Genomic DNA, 24,989 nt, shown 5'->3' with positions numbered 1-24,989 from the left:
TCACTACTTAGATATGCCAAACTGCAATTTTCAAGGGCAAATCATCAAATGCCTCTTACTTCTTGAGGTAGACAAAAAAAACAAAGAAGAATTGCACATTCATCATGCGCAGGATAATATACTACGATTTACAATAAATGATTTTGCTATCATTACTGGCTTGCGATGTATTGGTAATATCAATGACTTTCGGTATTCTGATGATCAAACAAGTAGATTATTGTCTTTATATTTTCCTGGTGTCAAAAATGGGGTCAACAAAGCTCGTTTCGTTGAGCGTTTTCTAGTTGGAGGATGGAAAACAAACGAAGACGCTGTTCAGATGGCCATTCTCTATTTCATCCACACTTTTATTTTTTCTCAACTAGGTGATGCACCTATATCAGTTGATGATTTTAAGATGGTAGAAGATGGTAGGTATGAGCAATATCCATGGGGGAAAATAGCATTTTCAAAATTGATAAAAGGAATGCGTCAGGAGTTTTCAAATGCCAAACAAATGTATCGTCTAGGCGGCATGCCATACGCTCTGAATGTTTGGATATATGAATGTGCATCTCAAGTTACCTCTGAAATTGCTGTAAGAGTGGGTAATAAAATTCCCAGAATTCTTAACTGACGTGTTATCGCTGTGAAGCCAAAATTTGAGACCTTCATGTCTACCATCTTCAGTGAGGTACATGCTTTGAATATTATTCGTTTATGCACTGATTCATTATACATAAAATCTGAGATACATTATATATTCATTACCTTGATACAGTATAATTTAATTCATAAAGTAGATGTATCAGCTCATATATTTATGTATCAGGATATAAATGTATCAAGATATAATGTATCTGATACATATACTTTATATAACATTTCTGATACATATAATTGTATGTATCAGAAACTCATTTATCAGTATTTACAGCTCATGAAAACTCTATCTTATGTATCAAATTATAATGTATCAAGAATTACATCTCATGATACATCTGCATTTATGTATCAGATAATGTTGTTTTTCTATCAGTTTCTCATGTATGAAGGTTTAATGTTTCTGATACATCATATTTATGTATCAGCATTAACATGTATCAATTATTCAATTGTTTTCTGACAATCAATCAATATTTTTTGCAGTATCCATGCTCCAACATTGTCCAATCTCAACATGAAATGAAATCTATTGTCATTCATGACAGCCAACAGAAACCTGAAGCTTCAACATCGGCTGCCAAGGTCAATTTCAGAAAACCTCATGAAGTCCCCGAATTTGAGGACTTTTCAACACCACCACCCACAGAATTATTAAAAAGATCCAGTCATGTCGCTGATACATCTTCTTCACCTCCTTCTAAAAGAATGAAGACTTTCCCTGCTAAAAAGCCAATTCAAGTAGAAACAGCCAACATGCACAAGGATTTCATACCACCAAATGAATCAGAAAAGCCTGTTTCTCCTGACAATGTACCAGGGGCGAAGTCAGCTGTAGGAGGTGAATCTTCCGGTCATTCGGATCAAATTATTCATATGCAATTCAAAGCATTGAAGAAGTCCATAAAGAAGTCTCTAAAGAGATACGTAAGTTTTTACTTTAAGATGTATCACATACAATATACTTTTAATTAGGTGATATATTCTGATTTTTCATATACATGTATCAAGGTTGACCAGAAGTTCAAGCGTTTGGAGAATAAAATTGATTCAAATCACATTGATCTTTTGAAAGTCATGGACAGTATGGCGAATCGAATGACTGGCACATCATCTCAAGTTAAAACAGATGATTTTGATCAAACATTCCATGTGGTTGAACAACAAGAAGCACCTACTGAATTGGAGGTGCACAATTTTGCAAATAAATCTGATCCACCCCCCAAAAATGACAAATCTAATGTCCAGAAACATATTAAGGTACATACATCATGTAATATTTGATATTTATGCTTTTAAACTTCTGGATACTTTTCATTGTCATGTATCAAATGTAAATGTTATTATGTTTTCAGGGACCTGAACCATCCACCATGATAAAACAGGAGGATAATATATCAGAACAAAACATTTCAGCAGATGTTCCAGAATTATTTGATCAGCAGGTTTATTCTGATACATTAAAGGTAATGTATCAGAAACAAATTGATGAACAATTCGATGCTATATATATATATTGTATAAGCTCAACCTCTTTAAATATATATATATATATATATATATATATATATATATATATATCTAGACATTTAGTACATATATATCATAAGTAAATGTTATTATGTTTCCAGGAAGATGAACCATCCGTCAAGATACAAAAGGTGGATGATGTATCACAACATAACATTGTAGCAGATGATGTATGATATCTGCAGATGTTTTATTAAGTAATTGGTTTTTTTAAGATAATGTATGATATCCGCAATTTTTTATTAAGTAATTATTTTTTTTAACATTTGTAGGAATCGAAAACATTAATTTTTACACCACAATTGAAGGATGTATCAGCACGCCAAATGGAATCACAAAGAGCAAATACTGATCAACTTATTGCTGATTCTGATACATTACAGGTAATGTATCAGATACATTACTGAGATAAAGTCAACATTATTAAGTTTTTTAATGACGTTATACATTACATGTAGAACACTGGAAAGAAAGATGGAAGAGTAGCCGATGATAAAACTGACAAAGTAGAAGAGCAAGTTGAGGAGATTGAAAAAGAAAAAATCAAACCAAGCACATCAGAATCCAATACTTCAGCACCATTTTCGACCGAAACTCTGGATGTGATAGATGCTCTAATATACGGACTTCCATTACCAGCCATGCCATTGACAGCTGTTAGTCATGAGCAAGTTCAGGATGAATGTCTATTACGCGATAGCCAGCTACCAACCACTCTTCCATCAAAAGCCAATGTATTGTCTGACGATGCGAAGACACCATTTCGAAGAAGCAGGATTCCTTCGAAGATCTTACAGTCGCCGTATCTTTTAAACTTTGGGTCGAGTGAAAAGGAAAAGGAAAATTTGTCAGCTGTTATGCATCAGACACACCCTTTTAAAGGTTTTGGCATATGCTATCATCCTCCATCCGAGCTTGTCACAGACTACTCTCAATGGATAGATAAAGGACTACTAAAATCACATGGCAACAAGTAAGTATGATATATTCAACTTATACCCATACAAGTTGTGTATTATATTTGTTATGTTATTAAACTATAAGCTTCCATTCAGAAATTCGAAGGAGGATCATTACAGATCTAAGTGCTCTTCATTCGGCTTTGAAAAAATAGACTTTGTAGTGGCATTTCCTAAAGATAAGAACTGGTTCTACCTAATGTCACAGCCGAACAGATGCTGGAACGATGGGGTAAAATTTTCATCATAAATAATATGATACAACTCATACTTACTACCTGATACATACATATTAATGTATCTGATACATACATAGATTAATGTATCTGATACATACATAATCTGATACATGATGCTAGTTGTTATATAACTAATACTTTCTTAAAATGTGTAGCACATCGATGTAATATTTTACTACCTTCGAAAGAAATTGAAGATGTAGTTGAGCAATCAGTATCGATACACAACGACAAACTGCATTTTCAAAATTTACATCGAATATACACGCACACGCTACTATCACCTTCCACCTAATATTTCTACACAAGAAGATATGGCAAGGGCCACTGTTACAGCTCATCACGAGAGATCCGTGAAGAACATAATAAGAGGTTTCTCAATACCAGCCGGTTTGCCTTGGCATTTGGTAGATGAGGTATACATTCTAGTAAACTGCGACAGGGATTTTCATTGGGTTCTTGCGGTAGTTGTGTTGAAAGAGAGGTTGATAAGTGTGTATGATTCATCGCCTAGACGAAGAAATAGCAACCCTTCCCTAGAGATCCAAAAGATAGCAGCAATGCTACCAACATACCTGCAAGACAGTGGTTTCTTTGACAACAACGAACGTACTGATTGGTCGTCTCTTGATTCATACAAGGAAAAATCAACCGGTAACATGCTTGAACCACATCACCCATTTGCAGTTGAGTATGTTGAAGGAATTGCGCAACAGGGAAGTGACAGCTTGTGAGTATTAACAATTATGTATACCTAAATCATTCATATGTCAATTTTACTTTTTTTAAACTTGTGTATTCCTTTCTTTGCAGGGATTGTGGAGTTTTCCTGGCCATTTTTGCTGAATATCTTAGTGATGGAATTTCTATTTCAAATACTGGACTAAACGCTCAATTCTTTCGTTCAAGATATGCCGAACTCTTATGGAGATATGATTGTCAGAAGGCCATGGATGGTTATGTTAGCGATAACGACGATCCAAAAAAACCTAGGAGAGACATCTCTCCAAGCCAAGGAGAACTGATTGATGTCAAATAGTTTTTTTTTGATAGTAAACATTTTAAGTGTTTTTGCTACTTTTAATGTATCTGATACATAAACTGTAATGTATCAGATTTAGTATGTTTTAATATTTTCATATATCAGATTTAATATGTTTTTCTCTGGTGTCAAACTCGAATATAAAATCAAAGTTTATGTTTTATATTCTTCTGTATCAAACTTGTATCGAGTATAATATTCATAAGTGTCACATTTTATGAATTCTGATACATATTATATGTGTATGAGATTTTCATGAATCAAGATTTATTTATTATGATACATCATGCACATGTATCAGATTCTCATTTCTCAACATTTAATGATTCCGATACATTATTTTTTTGCATAAGAATTTCATGTCTCAAGATTTAACGTTTATGATACATCTTGCTTATGTATTAAATTCGCATTTATCAAGATTTACTACATATGATAATCTACAACCTATATCAAATAAGATCTTATGTATCACCCACAACTCTTGTGTAATTATAGTTGTCGAAAAGACAAGAATGTTTATGTTTGGGAAAATAACGATCCAAAAAATAAACCATGTGAGATTTCATTAATCCAAGTTAAGGAGAATCGATGGACGTCCTGTATTTTATTTTAAAAAATATTATAGCAATAAAATGTACTAATCTTGATACATATCAACTGAAAAAAGATTTTTATATTTATGTCACGTGTCAAACTCAAATATAAAATATAAAAATAGATGTTATTATATGATTCAAATAGAATGTATACCGAGATACCACAAACATCATATCTATTTAGGAATGAAATTACAAGTCTTTCTGTTGTGGCCTTCGTGGCCACAACGTCCACAAGAATTTGTGCTACTTGTTATCTTCTCACTAGCGAACTTTTTTCTCTCTTTTTTTGGTTTTCCTGGCATCCTTTTGTATATTGGCGGCAAGACAAATTCTTTCAAAATTTCCTTCGGAGCAATTCAGTCTTTCTTATCTGGCATTGGAACCATTGGTAATTCATAAGTATTTGCCAACGCCTCTGGTTTGTAGTAATCAGAACAGTATGGGTGCAGGTCAGTAATGTTCTTGCTCTTCAACACTGCAATTGCATGTGGACATGGTATCTCGTCTAGTTGAAATCTACCACAAGTGCATGTTTTTCTCTCTAGACACACAATGTATCTTATACCTAATTCGTAAACAGAATAAAGATAATATGATAAAGCAACAACCTGCAGGAATTATATTTCAAATATATGTATCAGTACTCCTTCCTCACATACACAACTATGTATCAGAACTGATGTAAAAGGGTAATAATTATCACAGGATATACATAACAGATGAATCAACAGCCAGCAAGAAATAAATTTCACATATATGTATCAAAAAGTATGTATTAATTACAGAAATGATGTATCAGAAATGATGTATCAGTATATATTTAAAACATGTTATGTTTATATGTGTCAGTACTTATATATCAACTACACATTTGATGTATTCGAATTGATATATCAGTGTATAATGAGCACAGGCTATACCTGAATGACGAAGCAACAAACTGATATAAATAAACTTCTCATATATCTATTAGTACTTATGTATCATCTACACAACTAATGTATCTATACTGATGTATCAGTATATATTTAGAACATGTTATGCATAACTGATTAATCAACAGCCTGAAGGAAAATAATCTTTACATATATGTATCAGAACTTATGTATCAAATGTAGAACTTATGTATCATAATTGATGTTTCATTATTTAATAAGCACATGTTATACATAACTGATGAATCAGCAGCCACCAAGAAATAAATTTCACATATATGTATCAGAAAGTATGTATCAATTACAAAAATGATGTATCAAAACTGATGTATCAGTATATATGTATCAGAAAGTATGTATCGTGTACCAGAACTGATGTATCAGTATATATGTATCAGAAAGTATGTATCGTGTACCTTCATTCTCGAACACTTGATCGTGTTTGAAATTAGGATATCTTCGAATTTTTTACCCAAAGTATGTTTTGTATAAGATGCTATTTCCCTATTTTTGTAGTTCCAAGAACCAAATAACATTCCCGTTTGCTCCAAAAAGTCAATTATAGGCAGCTCTCGTGCTCCAACAAGACATCCATTGATACATTCTGCGATGTTAGAAGTCATCATTCTACCCCTGTTGACAGTGGCATGAACCCTTGACCACTTTTTGTGTCCTGTATTTTTTAAATATTGTGCCATCCGTTGATCGATTCTCTCAACTTTGGCCATTAATTTATCGACTTCATCTTTTTGGTATGCCTTGGCCATTGAATAGAAGATGTCACTTAGTACAGCTTTGCTCCTTCTGTATTTAGTACACACATTTTTCCATATATGCTATATGCATGCAAAATGAGGAACATTGGGAAATACCATGCTTACACTCTTGATTATGCTTTCGTTCCTATCTGATACAACACACATATTGTCCCTCTCACCAAATGCATTCCTAAAATTCTGAAAAAACCACATCCATGATGCATCATTTTCCGTATCAACAATACCATATGCCAACAGCAATATGCAACCTAATAAATCAATAATAGCGTTACAATAGTTATTAGAATTCATCAGAATCACAACAAACGTGAAAAATGAGATGACACACTGTTATTCAATAAGAAACAGTATAAGAAAGTAATACCTGCCCCATCAAGTGTGCTAGCTAATACAAACGTCCCTTTATAAGGTCCATCAAGATGCGCACCGTCAATAACAACTACTAGTCGACAAAACTGAAACCCCTCATCAAGGGCCTTAACGCTATGAACAAATACATGAACTCATCAGTTGATGACTTGTGCATACTTATGTACGAATTTGGATATACGGTTTTTAAAATATGTATGTATACAGGCAGCTGTCTATATCCATCAGCAGGTTTTCCTCTTAACATCTCCAAAGCATGCTCTTTTGAACTCCATGCCTGTTGATAGGTAATATCAATTCCATACGCTAATTTAATATCCTCTCATATATCATTAGGGGTGAGAATTCTCTTATGATTAACCAATTTAGGTGCTGTGAATGCACTAATAAAAGCCTTTGTAGCATGAACTTTGTTGAAAATCCTATCTCTCAGTGCACATGAATGTTCACTATTGAAATATCTAACTTTGAATATATCGGATTTTTTCCAACATGAAGCTTTCATTCTCCAACAACAGCCGTCTGAAAGGCATACTAACACATAACTTCATTTGTATAAAAAAATGACATGTATCATACCAATTTTTTTCATATATAATATCAACAAATAAAGTGACATACTGATAGGAAGTGTGTCAACGCATGTACTTGATACATGCTTCTTTGTATGTATTATGAAAAAAAAACATCTGATACATAGAGTCATATGAATCTGATACATACTGACAACATTATTATCATTTTTTAACTGAGTTACAAAAATGGAGTTTTGATGTATCATGACAGAAAAAAATAATTTTATTTAAGAATGTATCAGATACACACATTCATATGTATCTGATTCATACTGTTGGATAATATCCAACATCAAAATTTCCAAATGCAGAATATGCGCATACCTTTTACTGTCGGATCTTTTAACTTTGAAATTAAATTCATTATTGATTTTATATTTGGCCATTACATCAACTAGAGTTGCTTTATCCTTATAGAATTGATTCTCCTTCACTTCCGCACCATTTGTATCAGCTATGTAGTTTGTCAAATTCAATTCTGCTATATAACAATTTGCGACATTACCAGATTCTTCTAAACCAAAAATGTGGGACTCATTCACGTTTGATTCGGCACAAACGATTGCTCCAGATGTACTGTCGAATGATTTTATCTCACATCTTATTATATCAGAGCTTGATATGCACAGGGGATAATTTACGAAACCAGGCTCTTTCTTCTTCAACTCTATGTAAAGATTAACACCCATATCATTATGAATATATATTGGCAACGAGTTACCTTCAACTATGTATCAGATTTCAATTTTTTTCTCTGATTCATCCACACTCAATTCAGCAGCGATTGCTGCTTTTAGATTTGAGTAAGATACATTGTCACCGATAACGATTCCATCACTTTTGTATTGTTCATAAGTAGTATCGAATTGCTAAACTCCAGAATGTCTCAGTAGTATCGGAATATTCATATCAATTAATTGATGAAACGCGAAGTTTGCTTTGAATTGATGCTCTGTTGTTTTTCTTGGAGTCGATGCTCTGACTTTTGGCTTCAAAATTCATGTACATAACTGTCGCCTTCTTTAATCAATTAATCTCATTAATTAGATCAGTAATTGATATAAAGAGCCAATCATACCTTATCTCATTCTTCTATCCATAAATAGCTGATGTGCATTACCTATTCTATAGCTAAAGTTATGTATCAGATACATAACTTATGTATCAGCAAAAGTGAAAAAATAATTGAAATCAACTTCGGTATGAATTGATGCTCTGTTTTTTCCATTCGAGATGACGCTCTATTTTTTGGCTTGAATCTTCATGGACATAACAATTGCTTTTTTTAACAATTGATGTATCAGATACATAACTTATGTATCACCAAAACTGAAAAAAAATTGAAATCGTAGTTGGTTTGAATTTATGCTCTGTTTTTTGGCTTGAATCTTCAAGTACACAACCGTTATTTTTTAAACCAAATTAATCCCATTAATTAGATCAGTAATTGATTTAAAGAACCAATCATCACTTATATTAAGATACTATCCATAAATAGATGATCTTCATTAATTACTCATTAGATAATTGATGTATCAGATACATCACTAATGTATCAGAAAAGTTGAAAAAAAGGGGATATCGGGTAATTTTGATACAATGAGGGATGTATAGTAATTAGACTTTTCCATTATGGGATTTAGGTAAAGTTTACGAAAATTAATGTAAATAGCTTAATTATTTATTGGATTTTATATTAGTTTAGAATTAATCCGACTTTTCTCATTCTTTTTCATACTCAAATTAATCAAAGAATCTCAATTGTTTATCCAAAACGTGTTCATAAATAAGTTACAATAGAAATAATTTAATAGGAGTATTTTAATTTAAGGAAAGCATGAATTTATAATTTAGCAAATAGAGTAGTAAAACGTTTTAATTATTTCTAATAATTAAATAGAATTTAAAGTGAAATATTCCAATACTCAAAATGTTTCTTGGGTGCTTTTTTTTGCATATATTATAATATTAGTAATTATAAAAGTAATTAAAATTATAGAAAATATTGTTTTCAAATTAATTACGAGAAATTCAGTGTATAAAAAGGAGTCAAAATTGAGTGTCAACAATAAGATACGCCAATTATTAGTAATAATTTTTCTGCCCTTTAAATAAGTAAGTTATTTGAATTTTGATTAATTATAATATAATATTTTATTTTATAGAAATCTCATTTTTATTTTAGTTTGTTTATTTATTTATTCTTCGATATTATCTTTCAATTACATAAACAAAACTTTTATTTATAATTTAAAATTATTTTTTAATAATTTTATTTCAATATACTTAGCTTAAGATATGTATATCATTAGTAGTTGTAAGCATAGAATTTCATGTTATATGAGATTAGTATTTGATTTTAAAAAATAGAAGAAGTATCTCAAAGTGAGCCATATACAACGACAACATATACTATAATTATCTCTTCCCTTTAAATAAAAGCTAAAAATGACTTTCTTATGAACTAAAAATAGTGAACCAAAAATATTCACTATTAATTCTACATCTTTATCATCATAATTAGTTTATTTACTTTTCAATAAAAGTAATACTAATACATATGCCTAAAACTAGTTATTTTTGTAATGTGTAAAATATTTCAATCACTAAGTACTTACTAAATAATAAGCTTATTAGACATATAATATACTTGAATGACTAATTTCAGTAACATTATTTAATTCCTAAATACTATATTTAAAATATATGATTAGATGTATTAAAGTAGTCTAAATATTTATTTAGCAATGAGATAAGTGTCAAAAACACACCTAAAATATCCTTCTTTTTTGAGTTTCATATCTAAACTATTGGGAGTGTGAGTTTATACCTAAACTATCAATTTTTAGTTTGAGAAACACATCTCTCTCTTTTATTTCACTCTCACAATGGTATGTGTGCTACACTCTCTCTTTCATTTTAAAAAAATTGTCACATCACATTCCACATAGACAAAATATTCCACTTAGACTAAAATTAAATAAATTCTTATAATCAGTTAAAATTAAATATTAAAGTATTACTATTCACCCTCAAAAAACTATAAAATAAAATATAAAATATTTTTATTACTCCACTCCACCACTTTTTCTCACCATACTCCCCCCTCCCCCAAATATTTTTGTTTTATTTTTATTTTCTAAATTTCTTTTATAAAAGTTTTTTAAAAAAATTCTTACCTCATCTTCCCCCTCCCCCTTCAAACAATAATTTAGATATTATTTTTATATATATATATATTTTTTTAAAATTCTATCCCGCCACACCTAACCTTCCGCTTTCAAATTTTTTTCTCGTTTTGTGTTAGATACATACAAATGAGTGAGAAAAATATTTTAAACTTTTTTTAAAAAAATAACTTTTTAAAAAAAATCAATATAGAATATTTTAGCTATGTGGCAAAAAAATTTAAAAAAACAGAGAGAGTAGAGATAATGTATTACACACAACACTGAGGTGTGTTTCTCAAATAGAGAAGTGACAGTTTAGGTATAAAACTCACACTCCCAATAGTTTGGGTATGAAACTCAAAAAAGAGGAATAGTTTAAGTGTATTTTTGACACTTATTTCTTTAGCAATAAGAAATGAGTAAAGACACATAGTTTCTTTACAACTATTGATTAAATGTTAAATTGACATACAAAATCTTATTTTATCAACAGAAAGGAATTTTTGTTGACATAAAAGGCTACTACAAATGTTATAATTTTAGTGGCGACACAGTTGCCACAATTATATTTTAGCGTCGACGGCCTAAAAGTCGCCACAAATACTATTTCAACTATATTTTATTGAAAAAGTTAGTAGCTCTTTGTGACGACAAGAGTTGAGTCGCCACTAAATATGGTGCAATTTAATGGCGCACCGCAAGTTATTGTGGTAACTATATGTGTCGCCACAAAAAGGCTTCTTTGTGGCATCTATATGTGTCGGCCCAACAAGTAGTCACAACAGGTACCTTTTCTTGTAGTGAGTACAAGAGCAATTGACCATTCTTCTTTTCTTTGATGTTGGATAAAAATTTTGCTTTAACTTTTTTCTTTTTCTTCTTTTCAAAACTGACATCAACACCAACTAGATGCTGAAGTTCAGATAGAGGAAGCCCAAACAGAGGGATCACTGAAAAAATAAGTCCGGATAGAGGGTGTTCCGAAAAAATCAAGAACAAAAGCAAGGATACCAACTAGAGGTTGAGGTTTAGATAGAGAAAGCCTAAACAGAGGGATTACTAAAAAAATTCAAACCAAATGAAGGACAAAAGCAAGGATACTAAGTAGAGGTCGAGGTTCAAATAAAAAAATTACGAAAACAAAGAGTCCAGACAAAGGGTGTTTAGACCAAATCAAGGACACCAATTAGAGGCCTAGGTTCAGATAGAAGGAGCTCAAATAGAGGAATCACGGACCGGACAAAGGATGTTCAGACCAAATCAAGGATATCAATTAAAGGCTAAGGTTCAGATAGAGAAAGTCCAAATAGAAGGATCACGGAAATAAAGAGTCCAGACAAAGGATGTTCAGACCAAATCAAGGAAAAAAGCAAGAACCAGTTCAGTTGCGCGAATATGTCACTTAAACAGTCTGAAAACAAAGTCCATATGGTGAATCATCTGCGCCACTAACACTGAGCTGAATTTGATTAGACTCGAATTGCCATGTGTCATCTCCTAATCAGTCCAATTATCAAATCCGTACTTTGAGTGGAGAGTCTGTAAGTGAGTCAAATAATTGAATTAGGGACAACAATGGAAAGTTGTGTTTCTTAATTGATTAATAGAACGATTTCATATTGTGCAACAGTGTTGTGTCAGCTGCATACAAAGAAAACGAAACAAAAAAGTGTAGAGAGAGTAATCATCTGTCCTAATTAAGATGAAATAACTTATCAATGCAGCAGCTTTAGCTAGGCAATAATTTGATCATTCATACATAAGAAATATATTGTACAAGTAAATAGTAGCACGCTTTCAATTGATAAAAGTAAAGTGGTGGTGGATAATCATATTCAAGAAAGAATTTCTTGAATAATTACTATCACTGTCAGTTCCATAAGCATCACAATATATACTACCAACTAGTTTGTTTCTACTTTTTGGTCAAAATTAATGCAGGATAATATGACATATTTATCAAGGAACAAGGTATAGAAATTCAATGTGTATTATAACTCCTAAATCCTACTATACTTCATAAACAACAATTTTTATAGCATTTTTTTTATTCTAACTAAACAAGAATTAATGTCACTTTCTATATTTAAAACTAATTTAATTTTAAAATATTATTTTGTTTTCTTAATAAGATAATATCATTCAAATATCTAAATTTTGATTTAAATAAATAAATTATAAAAGTTTTTCTTTATTTTATTAAATTTTAAGTCCAATAAAATAATACCATATAAATTAAAACGGAAAGAGTAGTTCATTTGATAGTGTATATATATATATATATATTTGATTGATCCACCATACCATACCATATTGTGCAGTATTATGTTCAGCTGTAGAAAAGTAAAAGACAGAAAAACTGCAGAGTATATATCATTTTTCCAATGACAAGTATCAACTTCATGAAGTGTCACAAATTATGGCCCAGAATGAAATGAAACGAGCTAAATAGCAGCAAACTTTCAGTTGATAAAGTGAATTGGTGGATCATCATATTCAAGAAAGTATATGTACACTTGTACCAATCAAGATTGAGACAAAGTAATAAGTATTTAATCAAAAAATTTGGGTTCGAGTTTTGTTAGGTATAACATTATCTTTGTGATAGAGTGTTTTACCTCTAATTCAAATTTTTTAGTACAAATTTAAATTTAATTAAATCCAAAAAATGGATATCGAACTCCGAGTGTATTTACACTTGGGATTTGTGAAGCAGACTAATTAACAGAAAAAAGGAATGTTAAGAGTACTATTTAGTCAATCTATTTGACTGATCATCAAAAGAGAAATTAAAGTTAAAGTAACTAAGTAGTAGTGTCCTGCTACTAAAAGAAGGAAAAGTTAATAAGCAAAAACATAGAATGAACTCATTTTTGACTCCAGCTCTTTGAAAGATATATGGACCAAAAAGAAAACTAACTGATAAAGAAAGCATTTCTTGAATAATAACTATCATATCAGTACCATAACATCATATTGACTGATTAAGTATATTTAACTTTCAGTTAATCAAAATGCATACTTTTGGTCCTTATATAAGAAATATTTTATATTTCATAGCTAGACGATCTTTAAATACAACATATCTAGTGTATCTCAGAATTTATAAGAGGAATTTGGATAAGGTGGTATGTATGCAATTTGCCTCGTGAATATTGGCAAATTTAGGATTTCTAAATTCTAGAATTTGGGTGTACCACTAAAAAAAAAAGAAAAAAATGTATTTAATGCGAATTACTCCATAGTGTAAAAAAATCATTCTTCAATCAAGTGCACCATTTAGTCTTTTCGTAACATGAGTGTCAACAGATAATATTATGCTAAATTTAGAAAATATATACATAAAATACTTAGTTTTATAGAGAGATCGCAGGTTCACAAGTTGTCAATAAATTCGATCATTGCTAAAAAATCACAATTTTCCTATTGAAAATTTTCACTTAAATATGTTCAATGACTATATTCATACAATATTTTGATTGAATCTGTGAGAAAAGAAAATAGAGTAGTATTTTCGCACAAAAAAAAATAGAAAGTTTTACACTATTTCAACGAGAATCTATTTCCCAATGGTTGATTCAGTTAAAAAATGAGTGAAAAAATTAAATTTTACAACAAAACTTTTCCAGTGATTTGTGGGGCGGGGGGAGGGGGGATGGTTGTTTGTAGTAGTGGAGCTTGTTTGTAAAGATAGAGACCCCATTTCAAATAAAACATATAAAAATCAAATACGAAAAGAAAGTTTAGTACTGAAGTAAGCATGCTGACAATAATGTAGATGATTAGAGAATTTTTAGTAAGTAGCATATATTAATCTCAAATTTGAAACGACAATGTAACACATCAATAATTAAATAATTTAGCATTGAATTATAGTAATTTGTTAAAGATTCATAAGTAGACGGATCAAAAACCGCACATTTCAAAGTTAAATGTGCTTAAACTATATATCATAACGATCAAAACAAGAATTTAAAAAAGCAAAATTCTCTTTTCCTTTTCCTTTGCTTGAATTTTTAAAACTTTAAAATGAATAATGTTGCATCCATCATCATCATCATCTTCTTTTTTTTTTTTTTTCTTGTTTCTTGTCTAATCAGCAATGTTGAGATGCTAGATAGGGCCAAAAGGAAATTGCATTATCAGAATCACGATCATCATGATCTTCAATGAACCTGTATTCATGATTTGCATAGGCTGATGTGTAACACGGCATTTTCTGGCCTTGTGAATGATGAACCCATGACGACTCGTTTATCATATGTTGTGTACTGCTCTCCATTCCAATTCCACCGCCGTTACCATTAGCCGCGGCCGCAGCACTACTTCTCCTTTCCTCTTTTTTGTAACGAATTCCACACGCATTGCAAAGTGACTGCACCATATAGTTCAATATTATTAAATTTCGTTACACAATAAATTAATGAAGTATATAAAAATGTATACATTACATTACCTTGAGGCCTCTAGGACCATTTCTCCACAAAGGTGTCGAAGTAGTGTCGCAATTAGCACATCGACGAGTAACAAGTGGGTCAGCGTTATTATTACTACTGCGACCGGACTTATGAGCGGATGAATTGGTTTTGTTTTGTAGAATATTCCAACATTTGGACATGTAAGAAGAAGAAGAGCCACGTTCATGAGTCGTCGTCGACGACGACTCATGAACTCGCTTTTCATGATTCTCATTAGTACTAAGACGAGTGGAAGGTGTACCTAAGGTAAGAGTACAATCCACGGAAGACGAAGAAGAAGATGGAGAAGAAACGAAAGAATACATGTTTTCAGAATAATTTTCATCATTTTGATACTGGTTATAGTACATTGAGTATGCAGAAGTGCCGTTATTTTGACCGTAATACACACCACAAGTGCACGAACCACCATGACAATAAGCGTTACCACAACTATTCATCGTGTTAGTTTTTTTTTGTCTCAGCTCTATGAAATTGAAATTGATGGTAAGTTGAGAGGGAAGAAGACAATGACAAATTAAGGGAGAGAGTTGTGGCCTTTTGTAGTGTACAAGAGAGAGGAAAGATATGGAGTAAGTGGGGTAGTTTAGTAGCTTTATATAAGCTAGTAAACTAGTGTTATAATAAATTAAAGAAATACACGTCAGCAAGTGCAGGAGTCCACGTTGTCGTCAAATGTGGTCTACAACCCTTTTTTTTTTTTTTAAATAAATAAATTTTGGTTTTTGGATTCTTTGTTTGCAGATGAATGAAGAGGGGGGTCCCCAGATTAATATGTTATTTAGTGAAAAAGTCAGAGAAAGAGAAAAGAGATGAGCAAGTTAAAGCAAAGACTCAAAGTGATAGTCGACTGGAGAAGAGTAAAGAGAGACTTAAGTCCTTAGTATACATTTTTCCGTTTTAATTTATTTATCTGATTTTGATTTCATATCAAATTTACATCTTGCGATCTTTAATTCAAAAAATATATAGAATTTAACATAAATATCTTTTAATCTTATAATTTTAATCACTTCTCATGAAAAGTTGAAATTAAAAAATTATTCAAAATAAAAGCAAGATAACAGAAACCAATTAAAATGGAGATAGTATTGATTGCATAGTTAAGTGCCAGTGGTCTCTATATTTAGCAATACCTGAGTAACACTGGCAGATCTATCATAGCAGAACTTTTGCAATTTCGAATTATTTGTTGGGGTTTAAACTTTTTGTGTAGTGATAGTGTACTACTGCTTTCTTATAATATCAGATTAATATTATATTAAGCTATACATGTACAAGTAACTGGCGTTACAATTTGAATTTGGTAAATTAGAAATGCAATAAACTACTACATGTTAAAATATACCAATAGCTAATATAAAAATTCTTCACGCATCAATATAATATTTATGTAATACTATGTACTACACAAAACACAACTAGTATATAGAGGTAAATTTAGTATATAACTTATACCTAATTCAATAACTTTAACTTAAAATAATATTTTAAAAATTGAACTACATATAATAAAATGTCATATTTAAATATACATAAAGTTGATATTTTTGATATATAAATTGGTCATAGGGGTAGTCAAAAGAAAGACACGTGACAAGGAGGAACAGTCTTCCATGGATCTGCCTTCTCCGATCACGAGGCCACCCAATATCTGTCGGTATCCGTATCTTTTGCTTCGATCGATCAGTGGTGGATCGAGAATTTTTATTAATTTAAAAATCAAAAAATAATATAATTTCGATGAACGTTCTTTCGACTTCCTAGATTTTTCCCTGACCACAACCTCCCCCTTCCCTTCCAGAAAACCCAAAATGGAATATTACAAAACTATGACTACATTTTATATTTTTATATCAATCCAAGTTAATTATGTGATGCGAATTTGTAGTTTAGATTTTGTTCCATTCCGAGGTAGGTAGGTAGATATTAATTCAACAAATACATTGATACATCAAATTAAAGTAGATATAGAAGTGATACTTATGAGAGTAAGTTCTCCTAACACTGAATTACACCATTCCTCCTATCATACAAATTAGGTACACATCACAAGAACAATCAGTTTTCCAGTTTCTGGCATGGCATGTCCATTAGTCAGAAACCGTACCATCAATTCACGTGATCAACTGATCATATTGAAATATAGCTAATCTCATTATATTCTTAATTCCCAATCCAAGTTATTGACCACAAAATCACCATCATCATGATTTAGGTACTCAACTAGAATATCCAAAAATTAATAAGTGACTATAATATAAGTATTGTGGTACGTGGCAACACTTTCGCCTTAATTTCATGCAAATTGAACTTAGGTATAAATATATATCTATATATTTTTTCTAAAGTGAATAATACTACTCCTTTTGTCTTATATTAGTTGTTAATTTTTTTTTTGCACATAATCATAAATAAAAAGTATTTTCACTATTTTATTCTTTTCTCTCTCTCTAATAAATTGCATTTTATTTAAGAACTAGACTAAGCTAATCTTATTTCAAGAACATTTAATACTAAATTAATTTTACTTTGATTTTACAAAATAATCAGTAGATTAAAAAAATTAATAACCTTAACAACTAATATGGGAGGCACGGAGGGAGTAATATGATTAAAACTTAATTTCAACTATTGATGTATTTAAGTAAGTTAAAATATTAATGCATTGGCAATTGTGGATGGTGGGATAAAAATAAAATAAAGGAGGGATGCTCTGGCAATCATCAAAGCAACAATGCTTCTTTCATCAGAACTTAGAGAGAGAGCAAAATCTTTGACTCACAAGATGCAAACTTAGAATGGTAAAAAAGGGACGAAAACAAAAAAGAAAAGGTGTACCCTCCTAGATCTCTCCTTTTTTTTTTTTAAGAAAAAAAAAATACTCAAAACTATATAGTATAAGATTATAATTTGGTGAATGAGAAAGAAGAAAAAGGGTTAGCCCACAAGTGTAATGATGAAATAATGGGGTCCAACGAACAAACAAAAACTTCCCTCAAGAATATCGATAACAAGATTCAAAAAAGGGTAAGAGAATAAAATGATCTTGAGATTGGCGTCCCCTTTGCTCGACAAACAACAAGACCAGACCAGACTTGTGATTCACTTTCCAAAATATGCTCTATATATCAACTATTATATTCTTTTTATTTATTTACCCAATAATTTATATCATCACTACCATACACTATAAACGTTGCATGGCACCCCACCCCACCCCTATACTCCCTCACTCCATTTTATTTTACGTGTAATTTATATAAATTTTATAATGTTAAAAATTAATTATATTATTTTTGTACTTTTTTGTAAATTACAAAAGATTCTTAAAATTTATAAATTTTAGATATATCATTAGACGACTTCCGAATACATCATCAGAAATCTGGATACATATGAGAGAGGTGTATTAGAGAGGGAATAAAGATGTATCAGAAAGGGGATGAGACATCTGAATACATAGGGATATATCCGAGAGGGGAATAGGGATGTATTAGCGAGAGGGAAGTGATGTATTCGAGAGAGAATTTTTTTAAATGGTAGGAAATTTTAGAGATTATAATAAAATAAAATGTGTATTTAAACAATTTTTCCTTATTTTATTTATGCAGTTTGGACTTTGCACGTTTTCTAAGAAACAATGATTGATATTAATATTTTATCATATGAATATATTCATATTATTTGATGTTTAATTTTAATTATTTTTTTTGAAAAAATAAGTAATTAATATTAAAGATATATAGAATATCAAGAAAATATGACACGAGTAAAACTGAAAATTGAAAAAATATATTTTAGTAATGAACACGAGAAGATGGGGGTCATGAATGCAAATGAGTATAAAAGTAGTTGCAGTCAATGGAAATGAAATCTATTAATACCGTTTTTAATTAATGTAACTCTAGGATTTGATTAATCATGGAAGCCAATTACCCCCCACGAATGCCCCCCATAATTCTCACACTCTTTGAGGCTAACAAATATGCTCACGCTTCCTCATGAATCATCATATATTATAAATCTACAATAAATATGATGATTAAAAAAAATGATACATTGACCATCATCGTACGTGGCACCTTCGATTTTGTGGGTCCCATTTAGCTAGCTTAAGCCCTAGTATTAATTAAATAAATAACCCCCTATTTATACTCCTAAATTATCCAACTTTGCTCCGTTGATTATACTCTATCACCGACCAGTTTAAGATTAATTTAAAAGATGTCTCTTCTTAAAATGTGAATTTAAATTTTTAAAAATAAAATATACTCCCTCCATTTCATATTAGTTGAATTTTTAAGGTAATGCACACATATTAAGAAAACTATTTAAAGACAAAATTTGAACCATATTTTCCTCTATTACCCTTTTATTTAATCAGCATTATAAAGATGATTAAATATTAAATCATAAATATAAGTAGTTCTTTATTGGAGTATAACTTTGTAAGTAGTATAGTTTACTCCTAGAAAATTGCAAAACTTCATTAATGGAATATGAAAAAAGTTTCAAACATTTCTCTTGAACTTTGTACAATCAACTATTTTGAATGATGAAAAAAAGCTTTAGAAATTCAGTTAATATAGAATAGAGGGAGCATTATTTACTAAAACAGAAATAAATAAATTGATGATAATAATTTTTTATATGATAATATACTATTACTTAAACTCATCAGAGAAAATGATATACTAATCAATGGATTTTTTTAAAACTTTATATACACAAATATTTTTAACAATATTTACAATTTTATTTAATTTGTTAAGATTGATAGTTACTCCCTCCATTCATATTTACTTGTTCATACTTGACCTGACACATCCCTTTAAGAAGCAGTAAATAAAATAATTTAATTGTACCATATCATTCCTAATTATTATATGTTTGGAAAATGAATTAAAAATAATCATAGTATTTAGGGTAAAACACTCATAAAATGATAAATAATCTTTTAGATGGACGGAAGAGTATCTTTTAGATGATTTTATTGTGTTAAATTTCTTTTAAATCATTAGGGCTTGTTTGGTTGGAGAAACATGTTATTTCAAAATTAGTTATCTTAGGAATTGTTATTCCAATCTTAAAATAGATTTAAAAAAAAATACTATAAGTATTTTACGATTTTATTCCAACGAAATATAGAATAAATTCATTCTAAAATTAATTCAAGAATTAGTTATTTCTTATTTCTCATACCAAACGAGCTTTTAGTGTATAAAGATAAAAACCTCATCATTACACATTAAACCCGTGCCATGTAATTAGTAGAGTAGAATGAATGCATTTTTGAAATTCCCCCGATTTGCATGCATGAACTTATCCAACTATCTAATCCATGCAAATAAACTAAGGAAAAAGCGCACAAACAAAATCTGCATATTAAAAAGATTTTGAATACCAAGATTCAAATCTAGTTTGATTACTACATACTACTTTATGTGCTACAAACGACGAAAAGAATAGTGTCTAGTTTCTAAAAAAGAAGAGAAGTATAATATATAGAAAAATATAAAAATAAAAAAGGAAAAGGAAACATTCCTCAAAAGCAACAAGATACAACTGGAATGAATCTCACTTCTCCAGTTTATTTTTAGCTTTTTCTGTCTAATGGGACTAAGTTTTGGATTGGTCAATTGGTTGGAGTAAAGAAAAATAAAGTGATCAATAAGAACCCCCAAAAAAGATGCAAATTAATAAAGAGAGGAACCCTTGATAAGCCAACCCTATATAGAAAGTTAAGTTTCTGATCTGGTCTGGTCAACAATATAATGTGTGACTTGGTTTTTATTTTTTTATTTTTTTATTATTCCTTTCCTCTAAAGAATAAATACTGTTGTAGCCTCTTATTGTCTCCTATGAAGGGTTCTAGTCTTGCACCCAAAGGAAACTAAGATTTACCTTTTTTTCTTCCTTCCACTCATTATATACGTTTTGTCTGCCTTGTCACTACCCCTAATTCTACCTTTTTGCCGCCCCATTTTTTTATTATTCTTTAACAAGTTATAAATTTTGGTCATCAATATTTGCAAGTGATTAAGATGGCATGGAGTAACGATCCGTCCGATCATTTTAAGTATTAGGATGTACCAATTCTTTAGGTGACACTTCTTGTAGGTTTACACTTTAAAATGTGAATTTTGATTTATGAAAATGGGTGACACGGGTTTTGAGACAATTGGATGCGTATTGGAGAAGAAACCAAAAATAAAAGATTTTGAGAAAATATAAAATGAGATTTGGCTAAAGTTAACATTTAGGGTACACAAGCTCGGATCGAGGTTTGAAAGTTCCTAGAGGTTTGGATAGTGATTTGGGACTTAGGTGGATAGTTTGGATAAGATGTGAGGAGTTTAGGAGTGATTCAGTCACTTAAGTTGCATAATAGTTAATTTGAATATTTAAGAGTTGACCACGACTAAAGATGTGTCTAGACTATCTCATTTCAGTGATTTGAAGTTCGAATAGATTCGTAATGCGTTTTAGGAGTGATTTACATATTTAATTTGCATTGTGAGTGGTTAGAGTGAGTTTTAGGCACTACAAAGGATCAAGTGAGGCACCAACTTTTTGTTGATTTATGGTGCCAATCATTATCCTTTGGCGGTCACAAGCTTGGGTGTCATGATCGTGAAGAGGTGATGAGTCATCACGGTCACGAGGGTGCACGTGTGATCATGTAGGGGAAGGGGCCTGGGTCTTTTCTGTGTTCAAAAAGGTCAAATTGGCCGCAATCGCAATGGCCAGTCACATTCGCGGAGAGAATACTTGAAAAAATTTATAACATTTTTCAAATTGGGATTTCTCATTACAAAGCATATTTTAAGTTCTAAATCTCATATTAGAGTTTCGGAAGGGGATTTTCGTGATTCAACATCGGGATGAGAATATAACCTTCCATTAATCAATTATCCATGATTTGAGTTAGAAATTACGCATTTTAATCCCAAATTCAAGAGTATAAAATTGAGGATTTGAGGTGTATTTGTGGATAGGTTTTTCCTCAAAACTGAGATAGAAGAGCATTGGGTTATGAATAATCCGATTTTTGAATAAAAATTAGTTTTGACTTCAGGATTTTGGAATTAACTTCACCTTAATTTTTTGACCTGCCAAATTTTATGTTAATATGAGTATAAATAGTCTTGTATATTCATTTAGATTATGTATTTTAATAGATAGGGTTTCTATGAAAAGGAAAGGCAAGACAATTTTGTGAGTTCGTTGTGCTACAGATAGAGGTAAGTTGAGATCTTTTGACTCTAATTGGAGGAATGTTTTTGTAATTAACTTATTGAAGGAGAGCATTGCAAAAGTTTATAAGAAAATTCAGTAAGCTCTTGCCTAATAGGAGAGTGTAATAAAACTGAAAGACTACCTTCTCACTTGATAAAATGGGGTAGACAAATATAATATGATTGAATTGATGGATGGTACACTATTTATCCTTCGCTAAGGATAAGCGGAAAAGATTAAAGGTTTATAGTTGTTCAAGGTCATATTGCTAGAGAAACTGGTTATTTCATTCTTATTACTTTGGGAATGAAGTGACATGTAAGAGAAATAGACTCAATCACAATGATGAATGTGATAGTGATCCTATGTTTCCATAGATATCAATTTTTAATCAGAATAAACGAGGATCTAAAAAACTTAGTATGTGAGGCTTCACTAGTAGAGAAAGACAACCAGTTGTGATACATATTTTGCTTAGTTTTCTAGAGATTCAACCATATCTTAAGTAAGTGTTAAATTATGTTATCAAATTACATACTAAGTATTTATTAACTAACAAAAAATCTCAATGTACAATTATCAACTTGTTCGTAATCACATGAGGTAATGAAGCCATATATACGAGAGTTTTCAAATGGCTGAAAGAATATGTAAGTGTGAAAGCTTATATATTGAATCAATAAGTATAATGTATTCATTTTATACTAAATTGTATATTTTTGAATACAATATGTAGGTTTATGATGAATACTCAAATGTGGAACATTTGCAATTAGTGAGAGAAGTTGCACTTGGACTTGAATCTCAAATTCAGACAATGAATAAGTATCGTGTGAATAGTTTTAAGTTTCAAACTGAATAAATTTTTAGGTATAAAAAAACTAATAGTTGCGGTGTGTGCGTTCAAGGTGATATCAACAACAATTGTCAAACTATTGCATATTATAGTGTCATTCATGAGACTATTGAAGTAAGGTATTCAAGTTGGCTTAAAAAATAGTATTGTTTCGATGCAAGTGGTTTGAATCATCACATAGATACACAAGGGTGGACCAACTTGTAACGACCCATTAGGTCATTTTGAGTACTAGAGCTTTTTATTTCATAAAAGACTCATCTCAAAAAATTTAAAAGGTATTTTTTGGACTATTTGATAACTACGGTTATTTAGTGATGGGCAATTTTAGGTAAATAATATAATTTGTGGGCTAAAATTTTAATTTTTTTAATATCATATACCACTTTATTTATTAAAACAAAAAGAGATTAATATTAAATTGGTCATATCACAAACCGCTTGTGACTCTTATTTTTCATTATCGCACCATCGACAAAGCATCACTGGGAAAACGTAGCAGGTAAACTTAATTAAGTTTCAAATTTTGGCTTATGTATATTGATAGTTTGTAAGCATTAATCTTTATGGTTATTTTATTGTTTTGTTATGTAGTATATAAAATGGGTTGGAGTCAATTTTGATGTTGTTGTTTACGTAGGTTCTTAGGTTTAAAGATAAGTTTTTGAGTTGCAATCATTGAATAATGATGTCTAATGATGAGGAATTGATGGGATAATAAGGTGAGAAGGATGGTAGAATTTAATCAATTCAAATAGGGCAAGTAAATTATGCATATTCGTATGACTGCAATTGCGATCTCGATGCTAGAGTTTCTGATATGCTATCATATTATGATCCATATTTTTATATATTAAGATATGTAATTAAATATTTTGTATATTATATTATATGAATAAATTTCTTCTTTTTATACGTACAATATATAAAATAATAATAGTAATAATAAAGCGTTGACAAAGAATTAGTAGGGCAGGTTTGGATTGGAAAGGAATAAGGAAATAAAATTATTTCTTTGGAGTTCTTGGTTGCTGCTGCAACGTGAATATGTTTTTTTGGGAATTATTGGTTGTTGCGGGGATAGATTAATGCCTAATTAGGATCAACACTCATGCAAAAATGATTGGCTCATCATTATAAATATGGTGTTAAAGTTTTCGTTTGGTTCTTGTCAAGATTCTTGCAACCATTAAGTATTAAATATATTGTATTATACGAATATGATTAGGTGTTATTTGGAAGAATTAAGACTTAACCCTACGCTTGAGTTTTAGGAAATCGATTATAGAGATGGGTGAGTTGTTGAAGTCTAGGTTAAATATATATATTATTGGTGTCTACAGATTCGTTTGCTTACGAATATTGTATACTTGATAGATTGAAAATGTTTTGAGGCATCGAAGAAAGGAAAATCACCGGTGAATTAGCTTGCTTGACTTTAGTTCTTCGGTGGAGGTAGGTTATGATTTATTCTATATCATAGATAGACTCTTAATAGCGATTGATAGTCATTGAGTAATGTGTGAAGTTTACTATGCATTTAATTGTTGTGGTTTGGATGGTTGGTA

At 30.6% G+C, this 24,989-nt stretch overlaps 2 protein-coding genes across 2 annotated transcripts; one reads left to right on the top strand and one right to left on the bottom strand.

Moving 5' to 3' along the window:
* Positions 1–400: 400 nt before the first annotated feature.
* On the top strand, positions 401–3,152 carry LOC129872532 (uncharacterized). The gene is made up of 7 exons (XM_055947496.1): positions 401–580; positions 1,132–1,479; positions 1,657–1,905; positions 2,001–2,111; positions 2,277–2,345; positions 2,448–2,558; positions 2,634–3,152. Exons 1-7 carry the CDS (start codon positions 401–403, stop codon positions 3,150–3,152), a joined length of 1,587 nt encoding a protein of 528 aa, XP_055803471.1.
* Positions 3,153–14,728: 11,576 nt separating this feature from the next.
* Positions 14,729–15,871, bottom strand: LOC129874021 (GATA transcription factor 19-like). The gene is made up of 2 exons (XM_055949236.1): positions 15,302–15,871; positions 14,729–15,220 (listed from the first exon to the last, which is right to left on the bottom strand). Exons 1-2 carry the CDS (start codon positions 15,761–15,763, stop codon positions 14,942–14,944), a joined length of 741 nt encoding a protein of 246 aa, XP_055805211.1. The 5' UTR covers positions 15,764–15,871; the 3' UTR covers positions 14,729–14,941.
* Positions 15,872–24,989: the final 9,118 nt, after the last annotated feature.

The sequence above is a fragment of the Solanum dulcamara genome, chromosome 11 (genome assembly GCF_947179165.1).
Source record: "Solanum dulcamara chromosome 11, daSolDulc1.2, whole genome shotgun sequence".
Classification (NCBI taxonomy): Eukaryota; Viridiplantae; Streptophyta; class Magnoliopsida; order Solanales; family Solanaceae; genus Solanum; species Solanum dulcamara.
Note: the sequence above shows the minus strand (reverse complement) of the source record. Positions and strands in the feature narration are given on the sequence as shown.